Here is a 14,190-nt window from a genome sequence, read left to right on the forward strand (position 1 = left end):
GGACTTTTGAACAAATTCCTGGCTGTTAAAATATGTTCTAGATGTGAAACGCTCATTCCTTTGTGTCAGTGGCGCTGTCCGAACGTGTCAGCCTATAGAAGGCTGTGTACAACCCTAGGGGGATATAGGATGCATGTGGACCCTCCCTTTAACCTTTTCCATTCCATTCCATCTTCCACGCAAGATGCTAAATCAGAGAAAAACTGAACGTTTGACACATGCAGCTGTAAAACTCGAAGGAATGCCCATAGTTATAGCTCATAACAGCTTTCCTTATGGCTGTAATAAACTAACTTGATGTGAAACTGAAACTGACTTGATGTAAATCAAATTTAATATCAGAAACAACATTGGTGGGAACCTTATCATTTAAATAAGCAACTGAATGCATCTGAACTGCTTCCTCAGTTTGGATCAGAGTAGTTCCACCACTAGCTAATTAGAGAGAGTTTTCTGCAATGTAACATACCCTGTCATCATATGGATATTTATTTAGATATTTAACACCTTTCTACATATCGTCTGTGCTGTACTGTACTGTATTGTACCAATCCATGAACTGCATGTTGTCGTGTTCACTAGAGCATTTGGGTCAATCTGCCTGGTTTTCGTATTTAGTTTGATTTCTAGAATATTATTCTTATTTTATATGAACACTGTATTGAAAGAATAACTCACCTTTAAAGATCAAGGCACATGGTGTGATATATTTCATGTCTTATGCAGAGGATACATTCATTTATAAAATGAATGTAGTTTTTTTCAAAAGTAACCAGAGGCAAAAGGTTTTGAATTGAGAGGCGCAATTTAAACTTCATGTACGACTTTACCTTGAACCGTGGGAGGTATTACTGTCTGGGTGGGCTCATAGCGGCCTCGTCTCCACATTCTTTTAACGGCCAGGACTTTCTGTGCAGGCATATGCATTAACAAGAGCAGCGGAAGAAAGTAGACACAACTTGGATTACATGTTAAACCAGTAGAGGGCTTCATTCTGAAAAAACCTGTTTGGAAGAAAAAAAATGCAAGCGAAACGTGACACTTTGACCCTTTTGTCCGAGTCTTTATGTTAAAATAAGTCAAGGCAGTGGTTAAAGCATGCTGCTGGCTTATGTGTGGCGATCATGAGAGCCCTCCCTCCAGGATCAACTTGGCCCTGCATTGTCAAAATAAATGTTTTTATTCTTCCTACGTGTTATACGATCTTTATTCATTCATTGCACCGCGGCTGAACTGACAGATGTCTATTGAAAACCAGCTGATCGTATATTATTCCTTCAGGCCAATCCACATTTCAGTTGCAAAATCTGGGGATGTCGTTGCAAATTATTCAGATTAAATAACATTGATCATGGTAGGCCTGCCGCCTAATAATGTAGGCCTATCGCAATTATGGTGCTTTCATCACCCATCACAAATAAATACTATACACACTTTAACCAGGCATTGGCAGTGTGGGCAGATTGATAAAATATAGTGGAACATCAGAAGATAACATGGCTCCCCATGTAAACTTCACACTGGACTTTAAGAAACATGTTTTTTTTGCCACTCCATTCTTCCTCAACCATTTGTGACCTTGATTTCCAAATGAAACTTGCATCAGACCAGTTCTCTTTGCCTCGGTAAGACACTTTCTCTGGTTGTTGTGAATGGACACGAGGAATGTAACAGTTTGAGTAGCCCATGTCCTGGATACGTCTGTGCGTGATGGCTCTTGCCAGCAGCCATACCAATGGTAACCCTTGCCTTAGCTGAATCACTGAACAATCAGTTGCTGCTTTAAGAGGTGATGGTTGCTGGCCATTAGGTGGTTATTTTCCCTCTTGCCATAACATCAATCCCGATGCCCCAGTGCAGTGACGGGGCACTGTGCTGTGGAAGGTGCCGTATATCGGAGGAGACGTAAAACCAAGGTCATAAAAAATCCCAGGGCACATAACTCCGAGTAGGGGATTCCCCGGTGTCCTGGCTAAAACTGCCCAACCAGGCTCATTTAATCTGGCACCTTCATCGTCCCCCTGTATAATTGGCTGATTCATTAATTCCCTCACTCTCCACCTTAATCTGGTGTGTTGAGCGTTCTGGCGCAGATTGGCTGCCGTGCATCAGCCAAGTGGGTGCTACACACGGTTGGTGGTTAGTGAGGTTTGAAATATTTCAAATGTGTAATAAATCTAGAAAATGAGTTGCTTCAAATTGAATCAACTTTACAACAATATTCTAATTAAGACGGTATAGTTAACATTAGCAACTTACCATGGTATATAGTCACTTCGTTGACTGATTCAACAGTGATTCTACCATTAAAGAGGCAGACATTTGAGCGAGTCGTTTTTAATCCAACAGGCTGAACTTGGGCTATAAACGGTCAAGTACAAGCCAATATGGAGTGAATTAACGCTCATCTGATCCATGCTGATAATGCGGGTCCTCTGCTTATTGAACCTAAATGAAGGGCCATCTGGGGAATGGTCCAGTCTGCCCTGAATGAGGCTGAGAAAGTATCGACCTTCACTGTAACGCAGACAAACTGAACAGGCTCAAAGCTTAAATTCTACTTTTATTGTAAAATGTCACTCAAGTCATAAAGGGTTTACAGCATCACAAGATGCTATTCAGTTCCATCTTCATCTTGAGATCCGTGTATTGGGCAGTCATTCTGTAGTTAATCTTCAGCACCATTCGTCACCTAGTGATGTGAAACATGGCTCGTTAAAACAATGACAGTCAAACGGTTGCATCTGATAAGCCTCTCATCAGAGTTCAGAAAACTAGTTATCACCACTAAACAATCTGCCGGTAATTCCAGCGTTAGTTTAACATTTCATCACAACAACGATGTTCTGTGTATTTTTTTTTAAATACAATTAATTTTGTACAAACCTACCATGAAAGTCTGGACAAGCGTCAGTTCCAGATCCCCAGGTCCGTGCCTTGCAACACGTTCATCTAGAAAAGCAACATCTAAATTTAGTGCCCTACTGAAACCTATGGCCAAATACACAAGACCATACAGAGGTTCAGAAAACTATTTATCACCACTAAGAATCTGCCGGTAATTCCAGCATTAGTTCGAAATTTCATCACAACATTGGCCTGTACAATGTTACAGAACCCATGATTCCACTCACCCCAGTTCCACTCTAGTCCATCTGCAGAAACGCCAATAACAAACATTAATTCCACCTTGAAGAAAAAAAAAAAAATACACCCAATTATGGAAGGAAAGAACAAACAGACTGAGAAAGATCATTTCTGTAGTCTCAGAAATATTGAAAAGAACTATCGTCAGTGATCGCATAGGACGGCACTTCCTGTTTCATCATTGACAACACGGCCACACCCAAGAGGAGAAAGAAGTCCTGCTCACCATGAGAACATCTGAAGGATCACTATTAGGTCACCAGGTCCAGAGTCCAACACATCCATCTAGAAGGAACATGTACAATTAGTACCCTACAGAAACCCATGGACCAATACAAGTCACCATGTGGAGGTTCAGAAAACTATTTATCACCACTAAACAATCTGCCGGTAATTCCAGCATTAGTTTAAGATTTCATCACAACATCGATGGGCCACACATCAAACTGTTAACGAGTCTACACACCTGGGCAGAGAATCATCCGGGCCGTTGCACCAAATCCTGGGCCCCTATACAAGTGGTAATGATGGCCGCCCCTGCGCTGAATTGATGGGAGGGGGGGGGGGTAGGAAGCAATTGCTGACGGGGGGGGGGGGGGTGTAGGGAACAATTGTTGACGGGGGAGGACGTGGCCGTGTGTGACTCCTAACACTGAGCTGGTAGATTTTTTTTTTTTTTATTGCTATGGGCTTCCCCTCTGCCTTGGGGCCCCCCCACAACTGTCTACCTTTCCCCCGCAGTCCGTCGGCCCTGTCCATATGGCAGAACCTTTTCCACCTTAAAGAGAAGGAACCCAGTTAGAGAAGGGAAAGACCAAACATGCTGAGCAAGATACATTCTGTAGTCTCAGAAATAATGAAAAGAACTATCGTCAGTGATCGCATAGGACGGCACTTCCTGTTTCATCATTGACAACATGGCCAAAACCCAAGATGAGAAATAAATCCTGCTCACCATGAAGAACCTCCAGCATCACTAGCATGTCACCAGGTCAGAGTGCAACACGTCCATCTAGAAGGAAGATCTACAATTATTACCCCACAGAAACACATGGCCCAATACATATGAAGATGTAGAGGTTCAGAAAACTATTTATCACCACTAAACAATCTGCCGGTAATTCCAGCATTAGTTTAAGATTTCATCACAACAGCCGGTAATCCTTGGCGAACACGATTCATGATTCCACTCACCGATCACTCCAGCAGTCTGCAGAACCATTTTTTGAAACGCGGCTGCTTCTCCAACCTTCAAATAAAAATCAAGTTAGATACACAATTAACCCTATGATCGAATCATCATTTGGACAGGCCATTTTCCAGGACAAGTTGCTCAGAAAACCCATTATCAACACTTAACAATCTGACGGTAATTCCAGCTGTAAGTTTAAGGTTTCATCATGGCAACAGGTCCACCTTGTAAAAGACAATTCAAGATTGCACTCACCCATCACTGCCAGTCTGCAGAACCATTTCTGTAGTACGGCCGCCTTTCCCACCTTAAAAGAAAAAATTGAATAAAGTTAGATACAACATTAACCTATGATCATGTTAACCCAATCAATTGGATAGGCCATTTCCCGGAAAAAGTTGCTCAGAAAACCCATTATCAACACTAACAATCTGACGGTAATTCCAGCTGTAAGTTTAAGGTTTCATCATGGCAAGAAGTCCACCCTGTAAAAGACAATTCATGATTGCACTTACCCATCACTGCACCAGTCTGCAGACCCATGTCTGTAGTACGGACGCCTTTCCCACCTTAAAATAAAAATTGAATAAAGTTAGATACAACATTAACCTATGATCATGTTAACCCAATCAATTGGATAGGCCATTTCCCGGAAAAAGTTGCTCAGAAAACCCATTATCAACACTAACAATCTGACGGTAATTCCAGCTGTAAGTTTAAGGTTTCATCATGGCAAGAAGTCCACCCTGTAAAAGACAATTCATGATTGCACTTACCCATCACTGCACCAGTCTGCCGAACCATGTCTGTAGCACGGCCGCCTTTCCCACCTTAAAATAAAAATTGAATAAAGTTAGATACAACATTAACCTATGAACATGTTAACCCAATCAATTGGATAGGCCATTTCCCGGAAAAAGTTGCTCAGAAAACCCATTATCAACACTAACAATCTGACGGTAATTCCAGCTGTAAGTTTAAGGTTTCATCATGGCAACAAGTCCACCCTGTAAAAGACAATTCATGATTGCACTTACCCATCACTGCACCAGTCTGCAGACCCATGTCTGTAGTACGGCCAGCTTTCCCACCTTAAAATAAAAATGGAATCAAGTAATGCCGCTTTTCCACTGCATGGTACCAGCTCGACACGACTCGACTCGACTCAGCTCGCCTTTTTTGCGTTTCCACCGCGAAAACATGGTATCTGGTACCTGAAGTGGCTGCTTTTTCTAGGGGTGTAGGGAACAATTGTTGATGGGGGAGGACGTGGCCGTGTGTGACTCCTAACACTGAGCTGGTAGATTTTTTTTTTTTTTATTGCTATGGGCTTCCCCTCTGCCTTGGGGCCCCCCCACAACTGTCTACCTTTCCCCCGCAGTCCGTCGGCCCTGTCCATATGGCAGAACCTTTTCCACCTTAAAGAGAAGGAACCCAGTTAGAGAAGGGAAAGACCAAACATGCTGAGCAAGATACATTCTGTAGTCTCAGAAATAATGAAAAGAACTATCGTCAGTGATCGCATAGGACGGCACTTCCTGTTTCATCATTGACAACATGGCCAAAACCCAAGATGAGAAATAAATCCTGCTCACCATGAAGAACCTCCAGCATCACTAGCATGTCACCAGGTCAGAGTGCAACACGTCCATCTAGAAGGAAGATCTACAATTATTACCCCACAGAAACACATGGCCCAATACATATGAAGATGTAGAGGTTCAGAAAACTATTTATCACCACTAAACAATCTGCCGGTAATTCCAGCATTAGTTTAAGATTTCATCACAACAGCCGGTAATCCTTGGCGAACACGATTCATGATTCCACTCACCGATCACTCCAGCAGTCTGCAGAACCATTTTTTGAAACGCGGCTGCTTCTCCAACCTTCAAATAAAAATCAAGTTAGATACACAATTAACCCTATGATCGAATCATCATTTGGACAGGCCATTTTCCAGGACAAGTTGCTCAGAAAACCCATTATCAACACTTAACAATCTGACGGTAATTCCAGCTGTAAGTTTAAGGTTTCATCATGGCAACAGGTCCACCTTGTAAAAGACAATTCAAGATTGCACTCACCCATCACTGCCAGTCTGCAGAACCATTTCTGTAGTACGGCCGCCTTTCCCACCTTAAAAGAAAAAATTGAATAAAGTTAGATACAACATTAACCTATGATCATGTTAACCCAATCAATTGGATAGGCCATTTCCCGGAAAAAGTTGCTCAGAAAACCCATTATCAACACTAACAATCTGACGGTAATTCCAGCTGTAAGTTTAAGGTTTCATCATGGCAAGAAGTCCACCCTGTAAAAGACAATTCATGATTGCACTTACCCATCACTGCACCAGTCTGCAGACCCATGTCTGTAGTACGGACGCCTTTCCCACCTTAAAATAAAAATTGAATAAAGTTAGATACAACATTAACCTATGATCATGTTAACCCAATCAATTGGATAGGCCATTTCCCGGAAAAAGTTGCTCAGAAAACCCATTATCAACACTAACAATCTGACGGTAATTCCAGCTGTAAGTTTAAGGTTTCATCATGGCAAGAAGTCCACCCTGTAAAAGACAATTCATGATTGCACTTACCCATCACTGCACCAGTCTGCCGAACCATGTCTGTAGCACGGCCGCCTTTCCCACCTTAAAATAAAAATTGAATAAAGTTAGATACAACATTAACCTATGAACATGTTAACCCAATCAATTGGATAGGCCATTTCCCGGAAAAAGTTGCTCAGAAAACCCATTATCAACACTAACAATCTGACGGTAATTCCAGCTGTAAGTTTAAGGTTTCATCATGGCAACAAGTCCACCCTGTAAAAGACAATTCATGATTGCACTTACCCATCACTGCACCAGTCTGCAGACCCATGTCTGTAGTACGGCCAGCTTTCCCACCTTAAAATAAAAATGGAATCAAGTAATGCCGCTTTTCCACTGCATGGTACCAGCTCGACACGACTCGACTCGACTCAGCTCGCCTTTTTTGCGTTTCCACCGCGAAAACATGGTATCTGGTACCTGAAGTGGCTGCTTTTTCTAGTACCGCCTCGCTCTAGGTTCCAAGCGGCTGAGCCGATGCTAAAAGGTGACGTCGGCAGACGGCCGGCCACTGATTGGCCAGAGAGTGTGACGAAGTCACGAGAGCGACATGGCAACCATGCTGGTAACAGCCATAGCAGCGCCGCAGCCAACATATTCCACTTCTTCAACATGCCAGCTAATAAAACGAACACGAATACCATCGCATCGATGTTCTCCATTGTTGTTATGTGGGTTCTGTCCATGTGTGGGTTACGTAGGTGTTGTTTGGGTCGCGTACAAAAATACGTCACGGCCCTTTCGCGCAGCCGACCCCGCCCACGTCCCGGAGGTACTATTTGCGGTGGAAAAGGACCCGCGCTGCTACCGTGTCGAGTCGTGTCGAGTCGTGTCGTGTCGAGTCGAGCTACATGTGCGGTGGAAAAGCGGCATTAGATACATTAACCCCATGATCCAGGTAACCAAACAATTGGATAGGCCATTTCCCGTAGAAAGTTGCTCAGAAAACCCATTATCAACACTAACAATCTGACGGTAATTCCAGCTGTAAGTTTAGGTTTCATCATGGCAACATCCCGTTCAAATCCCTTCCAAAACGTTAAGGCTCACCCCGATAAAGAAAGATTCAAATTGTAGTCATTCCCCAAAGCGAGTCTAGCATTGTTAGTATAAGATAACCTCAACCCAACTTGGCACCTGGGTCAATAAACCTAGCCCAATTTACTACCTGGTAAGTCACCCTGCCGATTTACCGGCAGGATGTTGATGAACTACTCATCAATATCTCCGAGATGAACTTCACTTTATGCAACACAAACCAGGGAACTTTTAGCCCGAAAGTAATCATCCATGTATGCATAAACTGATGTTAAAACCCTTAGTACATACCTTTAAGACTCGAAGCTCACCGCGTGCTTCATAGGCCTTCGTTGTACCTACACGCTGATCATAGTTAACAATGCCACCTTAAGCTAAATATTACGCAAAAACCAACACACTTGGATTTAAATTCAAGACTGCCCACATTATGCATAAATGAAGTAGAGGGGAATGTTTTGGTTTCCCAGACACCATCTCTATGCCCATCCAACCTCACCAGAGGACTTGATATGATAGAGAAGGAGACAACGTGGGCCAGTTCCTTTAAGTACTGGTCGGTCGCAGGAGGAACGCAGCACATGAGGAACGCGTCACGTAGCGCGACACGCGAAGCATTTCCTGAACTTAACTGAACTGATATAATATGATATAATTTAATATAAAATAATATTATATTATGTGATATATTTCATGTGTCTATATTGGTTTATAAAAAGGGTAATTATACAAAATATTACATTTATAGTTTACAGAAAACATTCATGGAGGACTGGGGTTGTTTGTCAAGTCCCCCGCAGCGGGGCGCTGTTTAACCTTTTATTTACAGTTTGTTGGCCAACGTGACTGACTATCCATGGGATGAAGTTATCCAGGGGACGAAGTCGGGACATTGACTGGTCTGTCTTGTCATGAGGATGTTAGGAGATCTATTCGTTTTCGGATGTCTTCAAGATATTATGGAATAGCTGGAGATATTTTTGTTAGTTGTTAGAGCATTTCTTTGGGTTCCACAATCTGAACATCAACGGTTCAGGTAAATAATGTTTAATCTGTTAGATTTTTCAATATTAATTTAACTTACACAATGATTTGCCAGTTGGCTAAATTCTTATATGAACTAAAAAAGCAGGGCAGCAGATTTACATCTTCTACTGTTTTGTTGTAACTTCTCAGATAAAACAGCTCAAATATTGAGATGTGGTCGTGATTTTAAAACAAGCACGTTTTTCAAGACAATCAACCCGAATCCTTTATGAAAAATTACCCTAAACCTAACCCTAACCCTTAAGGACATTAACCCTAACCTAACCCTAACCCTCACCCCAACAGGAACATGTTGCCACCAGTGAAGAAGGATCGGGTCATTCACCGTCTCCCTAAGGTAAAATACATGCTACACACACACACACACACACACACACACACACACACACACACACACACACACACACACACACACACACACACACACACACACACACACACACACACACACACACACACACATTTCTTCATATAATAAAATATTAAATAATGTATTTTCTCTGGTCGTATGTACATTGATATTTGTACAGCAATGTACAGCAAACACCACATCAAAAGCCAAGTCAACTGTAAGAGACTCATCAGGTGACTAGGGATGGACAACATGTAGCCTAAAAAAAACATTTAATCATATCCTGGAAGTTTCTCATAATACAAATATTGAAATGTGTCTGCATTGAGTTTAGCTGTTTGACCTCTCCACTTCATCCTTGTTTTTCATTGTTTCAAAGGTCATGTATCTTCCATTGAATACCAACTCACAAACAGCCTTTCTATGTTCTACTTTCTTGGCCACTGGACTTTAGAACGAATGCCTCAAACACATGTGCACACTTTCCCCACCAGCTGTTCACAGACCAGTTGAGGATAGAGGGACGAAACCATCAACCATTCAGTGGCTAGTTCATGAGCCGTGTGACGGAAGGTAATTTGTGTTCTCTCTCTCTCTCTCTCTCTCTCTCTCTCTCTCTCTCTCTCTCTCTCTCTCTCTCTCTCTCTCTCTCTCTCTCTCTCTCTCTCTCTCTCTCTCTCTCTCTCTCTCTCTCTCTCTCTCTCTCTCTCTCTCTCTCTCTCTCTCTCTCTCTCTCTCTCTCTCTCTCTCTCTCTCTCTCTCTCTCTCTCTCTCTCTCTCTCTCTCTCTCTCTCTCTCTCTCTCTCTCTCTCTCTCTCTCTCTCTCTCTCAGTGTTTTAGCCATGCAGCGGCTCTTCACACCAAGGAAGATTTCCATCCAGCAGTCAAGACCTTCTGCCAAACAAACAAAAGCAGTGCAGTGCGGTGAGAGCAAGCTGCATACTTTAAACCTGACACACACACGCACGCACGCACGCACGCACGCACGCACGCACGCACGCACGCACGCACACACACACACACACACAAACTGCAAGCAACACGCATGTGTTTAATAGTATCTTCTTCGGGTTATTTTAGCTTCAACATCGCCAAGGTGATTGTAGTGGGAGATGTAGCTGTTGGAAAGACTTGTTTCATCAGCAGGTAAATTAACAATCTTCTTATAAAGTTGTCATTTTATCCAATTTAATTTTTTATCCTAATCTGTATTATCTAACCTGAACCCGTTCTTGGTTCCCTAACCCTAATGTATCTGTGCCTTACCCTAACCCAAATGTATCTGTGCCTAACCCTAACCCTAATGTATTTGTGCCTAACCCTAACCCTAATGTATTTGTGCCTACCCCCTAACCATAAGACTAATGTATTTGTGCCTAACCCTAACGTATCTGTGCTTAACCCTAACCCTAATGTATTTGTGCCTAACCCTAACACTAAGCCTAATGTACCTGTGTCTAACCTTAACCCTAAAGGATCCGTGCCTATAACGTTGTACAGTTTGATAAGTGAATGTACTTCTCTCCATCGCTAACGTCGGCTGTGTTGTGTGTGTGCTGAGATTGTTTTCCCCTTGACCCTTGATGTTGGCTCAAGGTTCTGCAAGGAGGCCTTTGAGAAGAACTACAAAGCCACGATCGGGGTGGACTTTGAGATGGAGCGCTTTGAGGTGCTCGGGGTCCCCTTCAGCCTGCAGATGTGAGTAGGAGGATCTCCAATTATCTGAATCGCCTTCACACACTCTGATACGCAGCTTCATACTGCGGGCAGATGGAAGTTGCGCAAGGAAAAATGCAACCTAATATATTTGCATGAGTCCCTGTGATCGGACCTCCGCTCGTCTCCTGTATCCACGGTAATGGGTCGCCTCTGTTCTAGATGGGACACAGCCGGGCAGGAGAGGTTCAAATGCATCGCCTCCACCTATTACAGAGGTGCACAAGGTACGCGGACAGATGAAATGATCCGTCTCTCGACGTTGTAGTGACCCCTGTCACAGGATTCTGTCACGTGACTCACGTCTCCATTCCCTCTCTCCAGCCATCATCGTGGTGTTTGACTTGAGCAGTGTTGAATCGTTAGCCCATGCCAGGTAGGCCCTGTGTCACGTGACTCGGTGAAACACAACCGTAGACTCTTTACTCAGGTCTACATATCCAATGTGTACCTGTTTATAGCATGTGTGTGTGTGTGTGTTTATGTATCTGTGTGCTTGTGCGTGCGCTCATGTGGTTGTGTGTGTACCCTTATGTGTGCATGTGTGTGCGCGCGTGTGTGTGCGCGTGTGTGTGTGTGTGTGTCTGTGTTCAGACAGTGGCTGGAAGACGCCATGAAGGAGAACGATCCGTCCAGCGTGCTGCTGTTCCTCGTGGGCACCAAGAAGGACATGAGCGTGAGTTCCCCCCCCCCCCCCCCCCCCCCCCCGTAGCCCGAGTCGTCACACACCAGAATCATCACACAATCATGAGGTTCAGACCGCAGTGACCCCAGCGTCGTCCCTCCACAGTCCGCCGGACAGCAGGAGGACATGGAGCGGGAGGCCGTGAGGCTGTCTGAGGAGCTCAAAGCAGAGTACTGGGCCGTGTCCGCCAAGTCAGGTACACACTGGTCCCCCAGGCCTCCAACAAAACACTCAAAAGCCCCCCCGCCCCCCCGCTGTGCTTTCTGCGTACGAATGGAAAATATATTGGCCTCTATGAGGCAGTTGATTGTATAGCATGCTGACGAGCAATAGTGAAAGTAGGTTGAAATATTGTTGATTGGTTCCACATTAAGTGTTCAAGTATATGTATGAAGGCAGGATGTTATAAAGAATCCCAGACCTGGATCCTAATCTGCTCTAGGTCATCTCCTTGACCATCCTGCTAACATATATTCCATACGTGACAAGGACGGACGTTGAGATGTTTCAACAACTGAATGAGTGGAATGAGCTCCCTGGGTTTGTGAAGACACATAAGACTAAGATCTTCCAAACCCAATGTCCATACCTCGGCAAACTGTTGCGTGAGGACCTCTCATCTCTCGGCAGGGGACGGCGTCAAGAACTTCTTCTTCCGCATGGCCTCTCTGACCTTCGAGGCGAACGTTCTGGCGGAGCTGGAGAGAAGCGGCGCCCGACAGAGCAGTGACATCATCAGTGAGTTTAGCACCAACACAGGCCATTGTCGGGCAGTCAAATGGTCATATGAAGTTCAATATTGTAAGAATAATCCCTTTTTTCTGTTATTTACACACTAAAATTTACATTTATGAAGAGGTTTTGAATATCTTGTTTCTGATATATTGTTTCTATATATATATTGATATTATGTTTATGCATCTATCAGTTAGAGAAAACATCACTACATTGAATAGCACAAAATGTAAATAAAGTAAGATAAGATAAACAAATTCAACCGTTTCTGATTGTAATTTTTGTAAGTATAAAATGTCCTATATATATATATATATATATATATACTATATATTTTATGATTACAATAGATACAAAATATACTCTCTCTCTCACTCTCAGAGAGAGAGAGTATATTTTGTATTTATTGTATTCATAAAATTGTGAGTTGAGCTATTGAAGGCCCCCTCTGAGTTGCTCCTCGTGAGATATCACGACTTGCTTAATGGAGAGCGTTACGTGTTTACAGAACTGACTGAGAGCACAGAGGACAGACACAAACGGCCCAAGAGCAGATGCTGCTGATGACCCCAGCAGGACCACGGATTGGACGGCATCGTGAGGAACGATATGCCTGACTGATGAGCAGCAGGAAGCTTGATAGACCCGACCAGCACTTCATTGGGATGCTAGTTTGAGTGTGAGGACGTTGTGTATGTCCAACCAGTAACACATCAGATAGTTGTGTACGTCCAGCCAGTAACAGGTCCGATAGTTGTGTAAATCCAACCCGTAACAGGTCAGATATTTGTGTATGTCCAACCCGTAACAGGTCAGATAGTTGTGTATGTCCAACCAGTACCAGGTCATATTCAGTGTCCAGCTTCACATGGGAAAACCGATATCCATGTGGACAGATTAAAAACAAGGACAATAGCATTCAGTGTGTTGGTGGCACATTCCCATCCATCCAACTGTCGTTCAGAAATGGGACGAGTCCACCCATTGGCCTTTCTGTTGTCCTCCGCTGCTCCTTCTCCTCTGTGTCCTGTCATGTGAGTGCTGCTAATCGGACACACACAGACTCCCGTGACCTGTCACACATTCCACCTCCCAGCACTCAGCGCAAATGACACCACAGATGGAGGGACTGTCCGGGGCAGGGCTAACAGGGGACCACACAGTGGTCTTATTGGCCTTCTGCTGTCTGCACCTCAGGCTCATCGGGGAGCTTGATTGTTTGAAATGCCAGCCTCATACATTTCAACGCTAATTTTCTAATCTTTGCACCTGGTTGTGTTCTATGTCACCACGGTTTTCAAATGTGGGGAAATAAAAGATGGATACTTATTCGACTTGGAACGACTTTTTTTTTCTCTAGTGTTCATGAATCTTTGTTAATATTAAATGACCCACATGATTACTTACCTATTGATCGACCCTTGTTGAGAATTGTATGTGATTGCAAAAGGACAGTAAGTTGACCTGCCACTGAGTCTCTCCCGGCTTCGTCTGTTAGCCTTGAGTCAGCGGGGCCAGATCCATGCTGTCACTGCTATAGCTGTGTATATATATATACACACACATACACACACAATGGTCCTAGCTGGACACCCCTCACCAAGGGCTGTCGAGGTTAGTCTATCAAACTTAAGATGCTTCACCTTAGAATA

General features: G+C 43.6%; 1 protein-coding gene, 1 long non-coding RNA gene and 17 other non-coding genes across 20 annotated transcripts; 1 reads left to right on the forward strand and 18 right to left on the reverse strand.

Annotated features, from left to right (window-relative positions):
- Positions 1-2,764: 2,764 nt before the first annotated feature.
- On the reverse strand, positions 2,765-2,836 carry LOC115548053 (small nucleolar RNA SNORD65). Its single transcript, XR_003977491.1, has one exon. It is a non-coding gene; the product is annotated as a small nucleolar RNA SNORD65 (small nucleolar RNA).
- Positions 2,837-3,021: 185 nt separating this feature from the next.
- On the reverse strand, positions 3,022-3,092 carry LOC115548059 (small nucleolar RNA SNORD65). The gene has a single exon (XR_003977496.1). It is a non-coding gene; the product is annotated as a small nucleolar RNA SNORD65 (small nucleolar RNA).
- A 172-nt stretch (positions 3,093-3,264) lies between these two features.
- On the reverse strand, positions 3,265-3,333 carry LOC115548046 (small nucleolar RNA SNORD49). The gene has a single exon (XR_003977484.1). It is a non-coding gene; the product is annotated as a small nucleolar RNA SNORD49 (small nucleolar RNA).
- Positions 3,334-3,499: 166 nt separating this feature from the next.
- Positions 3,500-3,571, reverse strand: LOC115548050 (small nucleolar RNA SNORD65). The gene has a single exon (XR_003977488.1). It is a non-coding gene; the product is annotated as a small nucleolar RNA SNORD65 (small nucleolar RNA).
- Positions 3,572-3,992: 421 nt separating this feature from the next.
- LOC115548043 (small nucleolar RNA SNORD49) lies at positions 3,993-4,061 on the reverse strand. The gene has a single exon (XR_003977481.1). It is a non-coding gene; the product is annotated as a small nucleolar RNA SNORD49 (small nucleolar RNA).
- A 165-nt stretch (positions 4,062-4,226) lies between these two features.
- On the reverse strand, positions 4,227-4,298 carry LOC115548051 (small nucleolar RNA SNORD65). Its single transcript, XR_003977489.1, has one exon. It is a non-coding gene; the product is annotated as a small nucleolar RNA SNORD65 (small nucleolar RNA).
- Positions 4,299-4,478: 180 nt separating this feature from the next.
- Positions 4,479-4,551, reverse strand: LOC115548054 (small nucleolar RNA SNORD65). Its single transcript, XR_003977492.1, has one exon. It is a non-coding gene; the product is annotated as a small nucleolar RNA SNORD65 (small nucleolar RNA).
- Positions 4,552-4,739: 188 nt separating this feature from the next.
- On the reverse strand, positions 4,740-4,811 carry LOC115548060 (small nucleolar RNA SNORD65). Its single transcript, XR_003977497.1, has one exon. It is a non-coding gene; the product is annotated as a small nucleolar RNA SNORD65 (small nucleolar RNA).
- A 189-nt stretch (positions 4,812-5,000) lies between these two features.
- LOC115548061 (small nucleolar RNA SNORD65) lies at positions 5,001-5,072 on the reverse strand. Its single transcript, XR_003977498.1, has one exon. It is a non-coding gene; the product is annotated as a small nucleolar RNA SNORD65 (small nucleolar RNA).
- A 189-nt stretch (positions 5,073-5,261) lies between these two features.
- LOC115548062 (small nucleolar RNA SNORD65) lies at positions 5,262-5,333 on the reverse strand. Its single transcript, XR_003977499.1, has one exon. It is a non-coding gene; the product is annotated as a small nucleolar RNA SNORD65 (small nucleolar RNA).
- Positions 5,334-5,653: 320 nt separating this feature from the next.
- LOC115547725 (uncharacterized) lies at positions 5,654-8,560 on the reverse strand. Its single transcript, XR_003977400.1, has 8 exons — positions 8,295-8,560; positions 7,209-7,262; positions 6,948-7,001; positions 6,687-6,740; positions 6,427-6,478; positions 6,174-6,228; positions 5,935-5,991; positions 5,654-5,757 (listed from the first exon to the last, which is right to left on the reverse strand). It is a non-coding gene; the product is annotated as an uncharacterized LOC115547725 (long non-coding RNA).
- LOC115548044 (small nucleolar RNA SNORD49) lies at positions 5,825-5,893 on the reverse strand. Its single transcript, XR_003977482.1, has one exon. It is a non-coding gene; the product is annotated as a small nucleolar RNA SNORD49 (small nucleolar RNA).
- Positions 6,059-6,130, reverse strand: LOC115548052 (small nucleolar RNA SNORD65). The gene has a single exon (XR_003977490.1). It is a non-coding gene; the product is annotated as a small nucleolar RNA SNORD65 (small nucleolar RNA).
- On the reverse strand, positions 6,311-6,383 carry LOC115548055 (small nucleolar RNA SNORD65). The gene has a single exon (XR_003977493.1). It is a non-coding gene; the product is annotated as a small nucleolar RNA SNORD65 (small nucleolar RNA).
- On the reverse strand, positions 6,572-6,643 carry LOC115548063 (small nucleolar RNA SNORD65). Its single transcript, XR_003977500.1, has one exon. It is a non-coding gene; the product is annotated as a small nucleolar RNA SNORD65 (small nucleolar RNA).
- Positions 6,833-6,904, reverse strand: LOC115548064 (small nucleolar RNA SNORD65). The gene has a single exon (XR_003977501.1). It is a non-coding gene; the product is annotated as a small nucleolar RNA SNORD65 (small nucleolar RNA).
- LOC115548065 (small nucleolar RNA SNORD65) lies at positions 7,094-7,165 on the reverse strand. The gene has a single exon (XR_003977502.1). It is a non-coding gene; the product is annotated as a small nucleolar RNA SNORD65 (small nucleolar RNA).
- On the forward strand, positions 7,744-13,872 carry rab34b (RAB34, member RAS oncogene family b). Of its 2 annotated transcripts, XM_030362133.1 has the most exons (12): positions 7,748-7,863; positions 8,833-9,039; positions 9,336-9,387; positions 10,235-10,326; positions 10,483-10,548; positions 10,999-11,100; positions 11,281-11,345; positions 11,443-11,494; positions 11,713-11,794; positions 11,909-11,999; positions 12,434-12,541; positions 13,047-13,872. In XM_030362133.1, the coding sequence occupies exons 3-12, from the start codon at positions 9,340-9,342 to the stop codon at positions 13,100-13,102; spliced, it is 762 nt and encodes a 253-aa protein (XP_030217993.1). In that variant the 5' UTR covers positions 7,748-7,863; positions 8,833-9,039; positions 9,336-9,339; the 3' UTR covers positions 13,103-13,872. The 2 variants fall into 2 exon arrangements, with proteins under 2 accessions (XP_030217994.1, XP_030217993.1); XM_030362134.1 differs by lacking the exon at positions 8,833-9,039 and having other exon boundaries at positions 7,744-7,863.
- Positions 7,904-7,974, reverse strand: LOC115548058 (small nucleolar RNA SNORD65). The gene has a single exon (XR_003977495.1). It is a non-coding gene; the product is annotated as a small nucleolar RNA SNORD65 (small nucleolar RNA).
- Positions 13,873-14,190: the final 318 nt, after the last annotated feature.

Source organism: Gadus morhua, chromosome 7 (assembly GCF_902167405.1).
Source record: "Gadus morhua chromosome 7, gadMor3.0, whole genome shotgun sequence".
NCBI classification, from domain to species: Eukaryota; Metazoa; Chordata; class Actinopteri; order Gadiformes; family Gadidae; genus Gadus; species Gadus morhua.

Excerpts from the sequence above, each read along its gene's own strand:
- rab34b (XM_030362134.1), top strand. The coding sequence starts at position 9,340 with ATGTTGCCACCAGTGAAGAAGGATCGGGTCATTCACCGTCTCCCTAAG. Across the intron at positions 11,495-11,712 it reads GAATCGTTAGCCCATGCCAG|ACAGTGGCTGGAAGACGCCA; the intron begins GTAGGCCCTGTG and ends GTCTGTGTTCAG. Across the intron at positions 12,542-13,046 it reads ACAGAGCAGTGACATCATCA|AACTGACTGAGAGCACAGAG; the intron begins GTGAGTTTAGCA and ends ACGTGTTTACAG.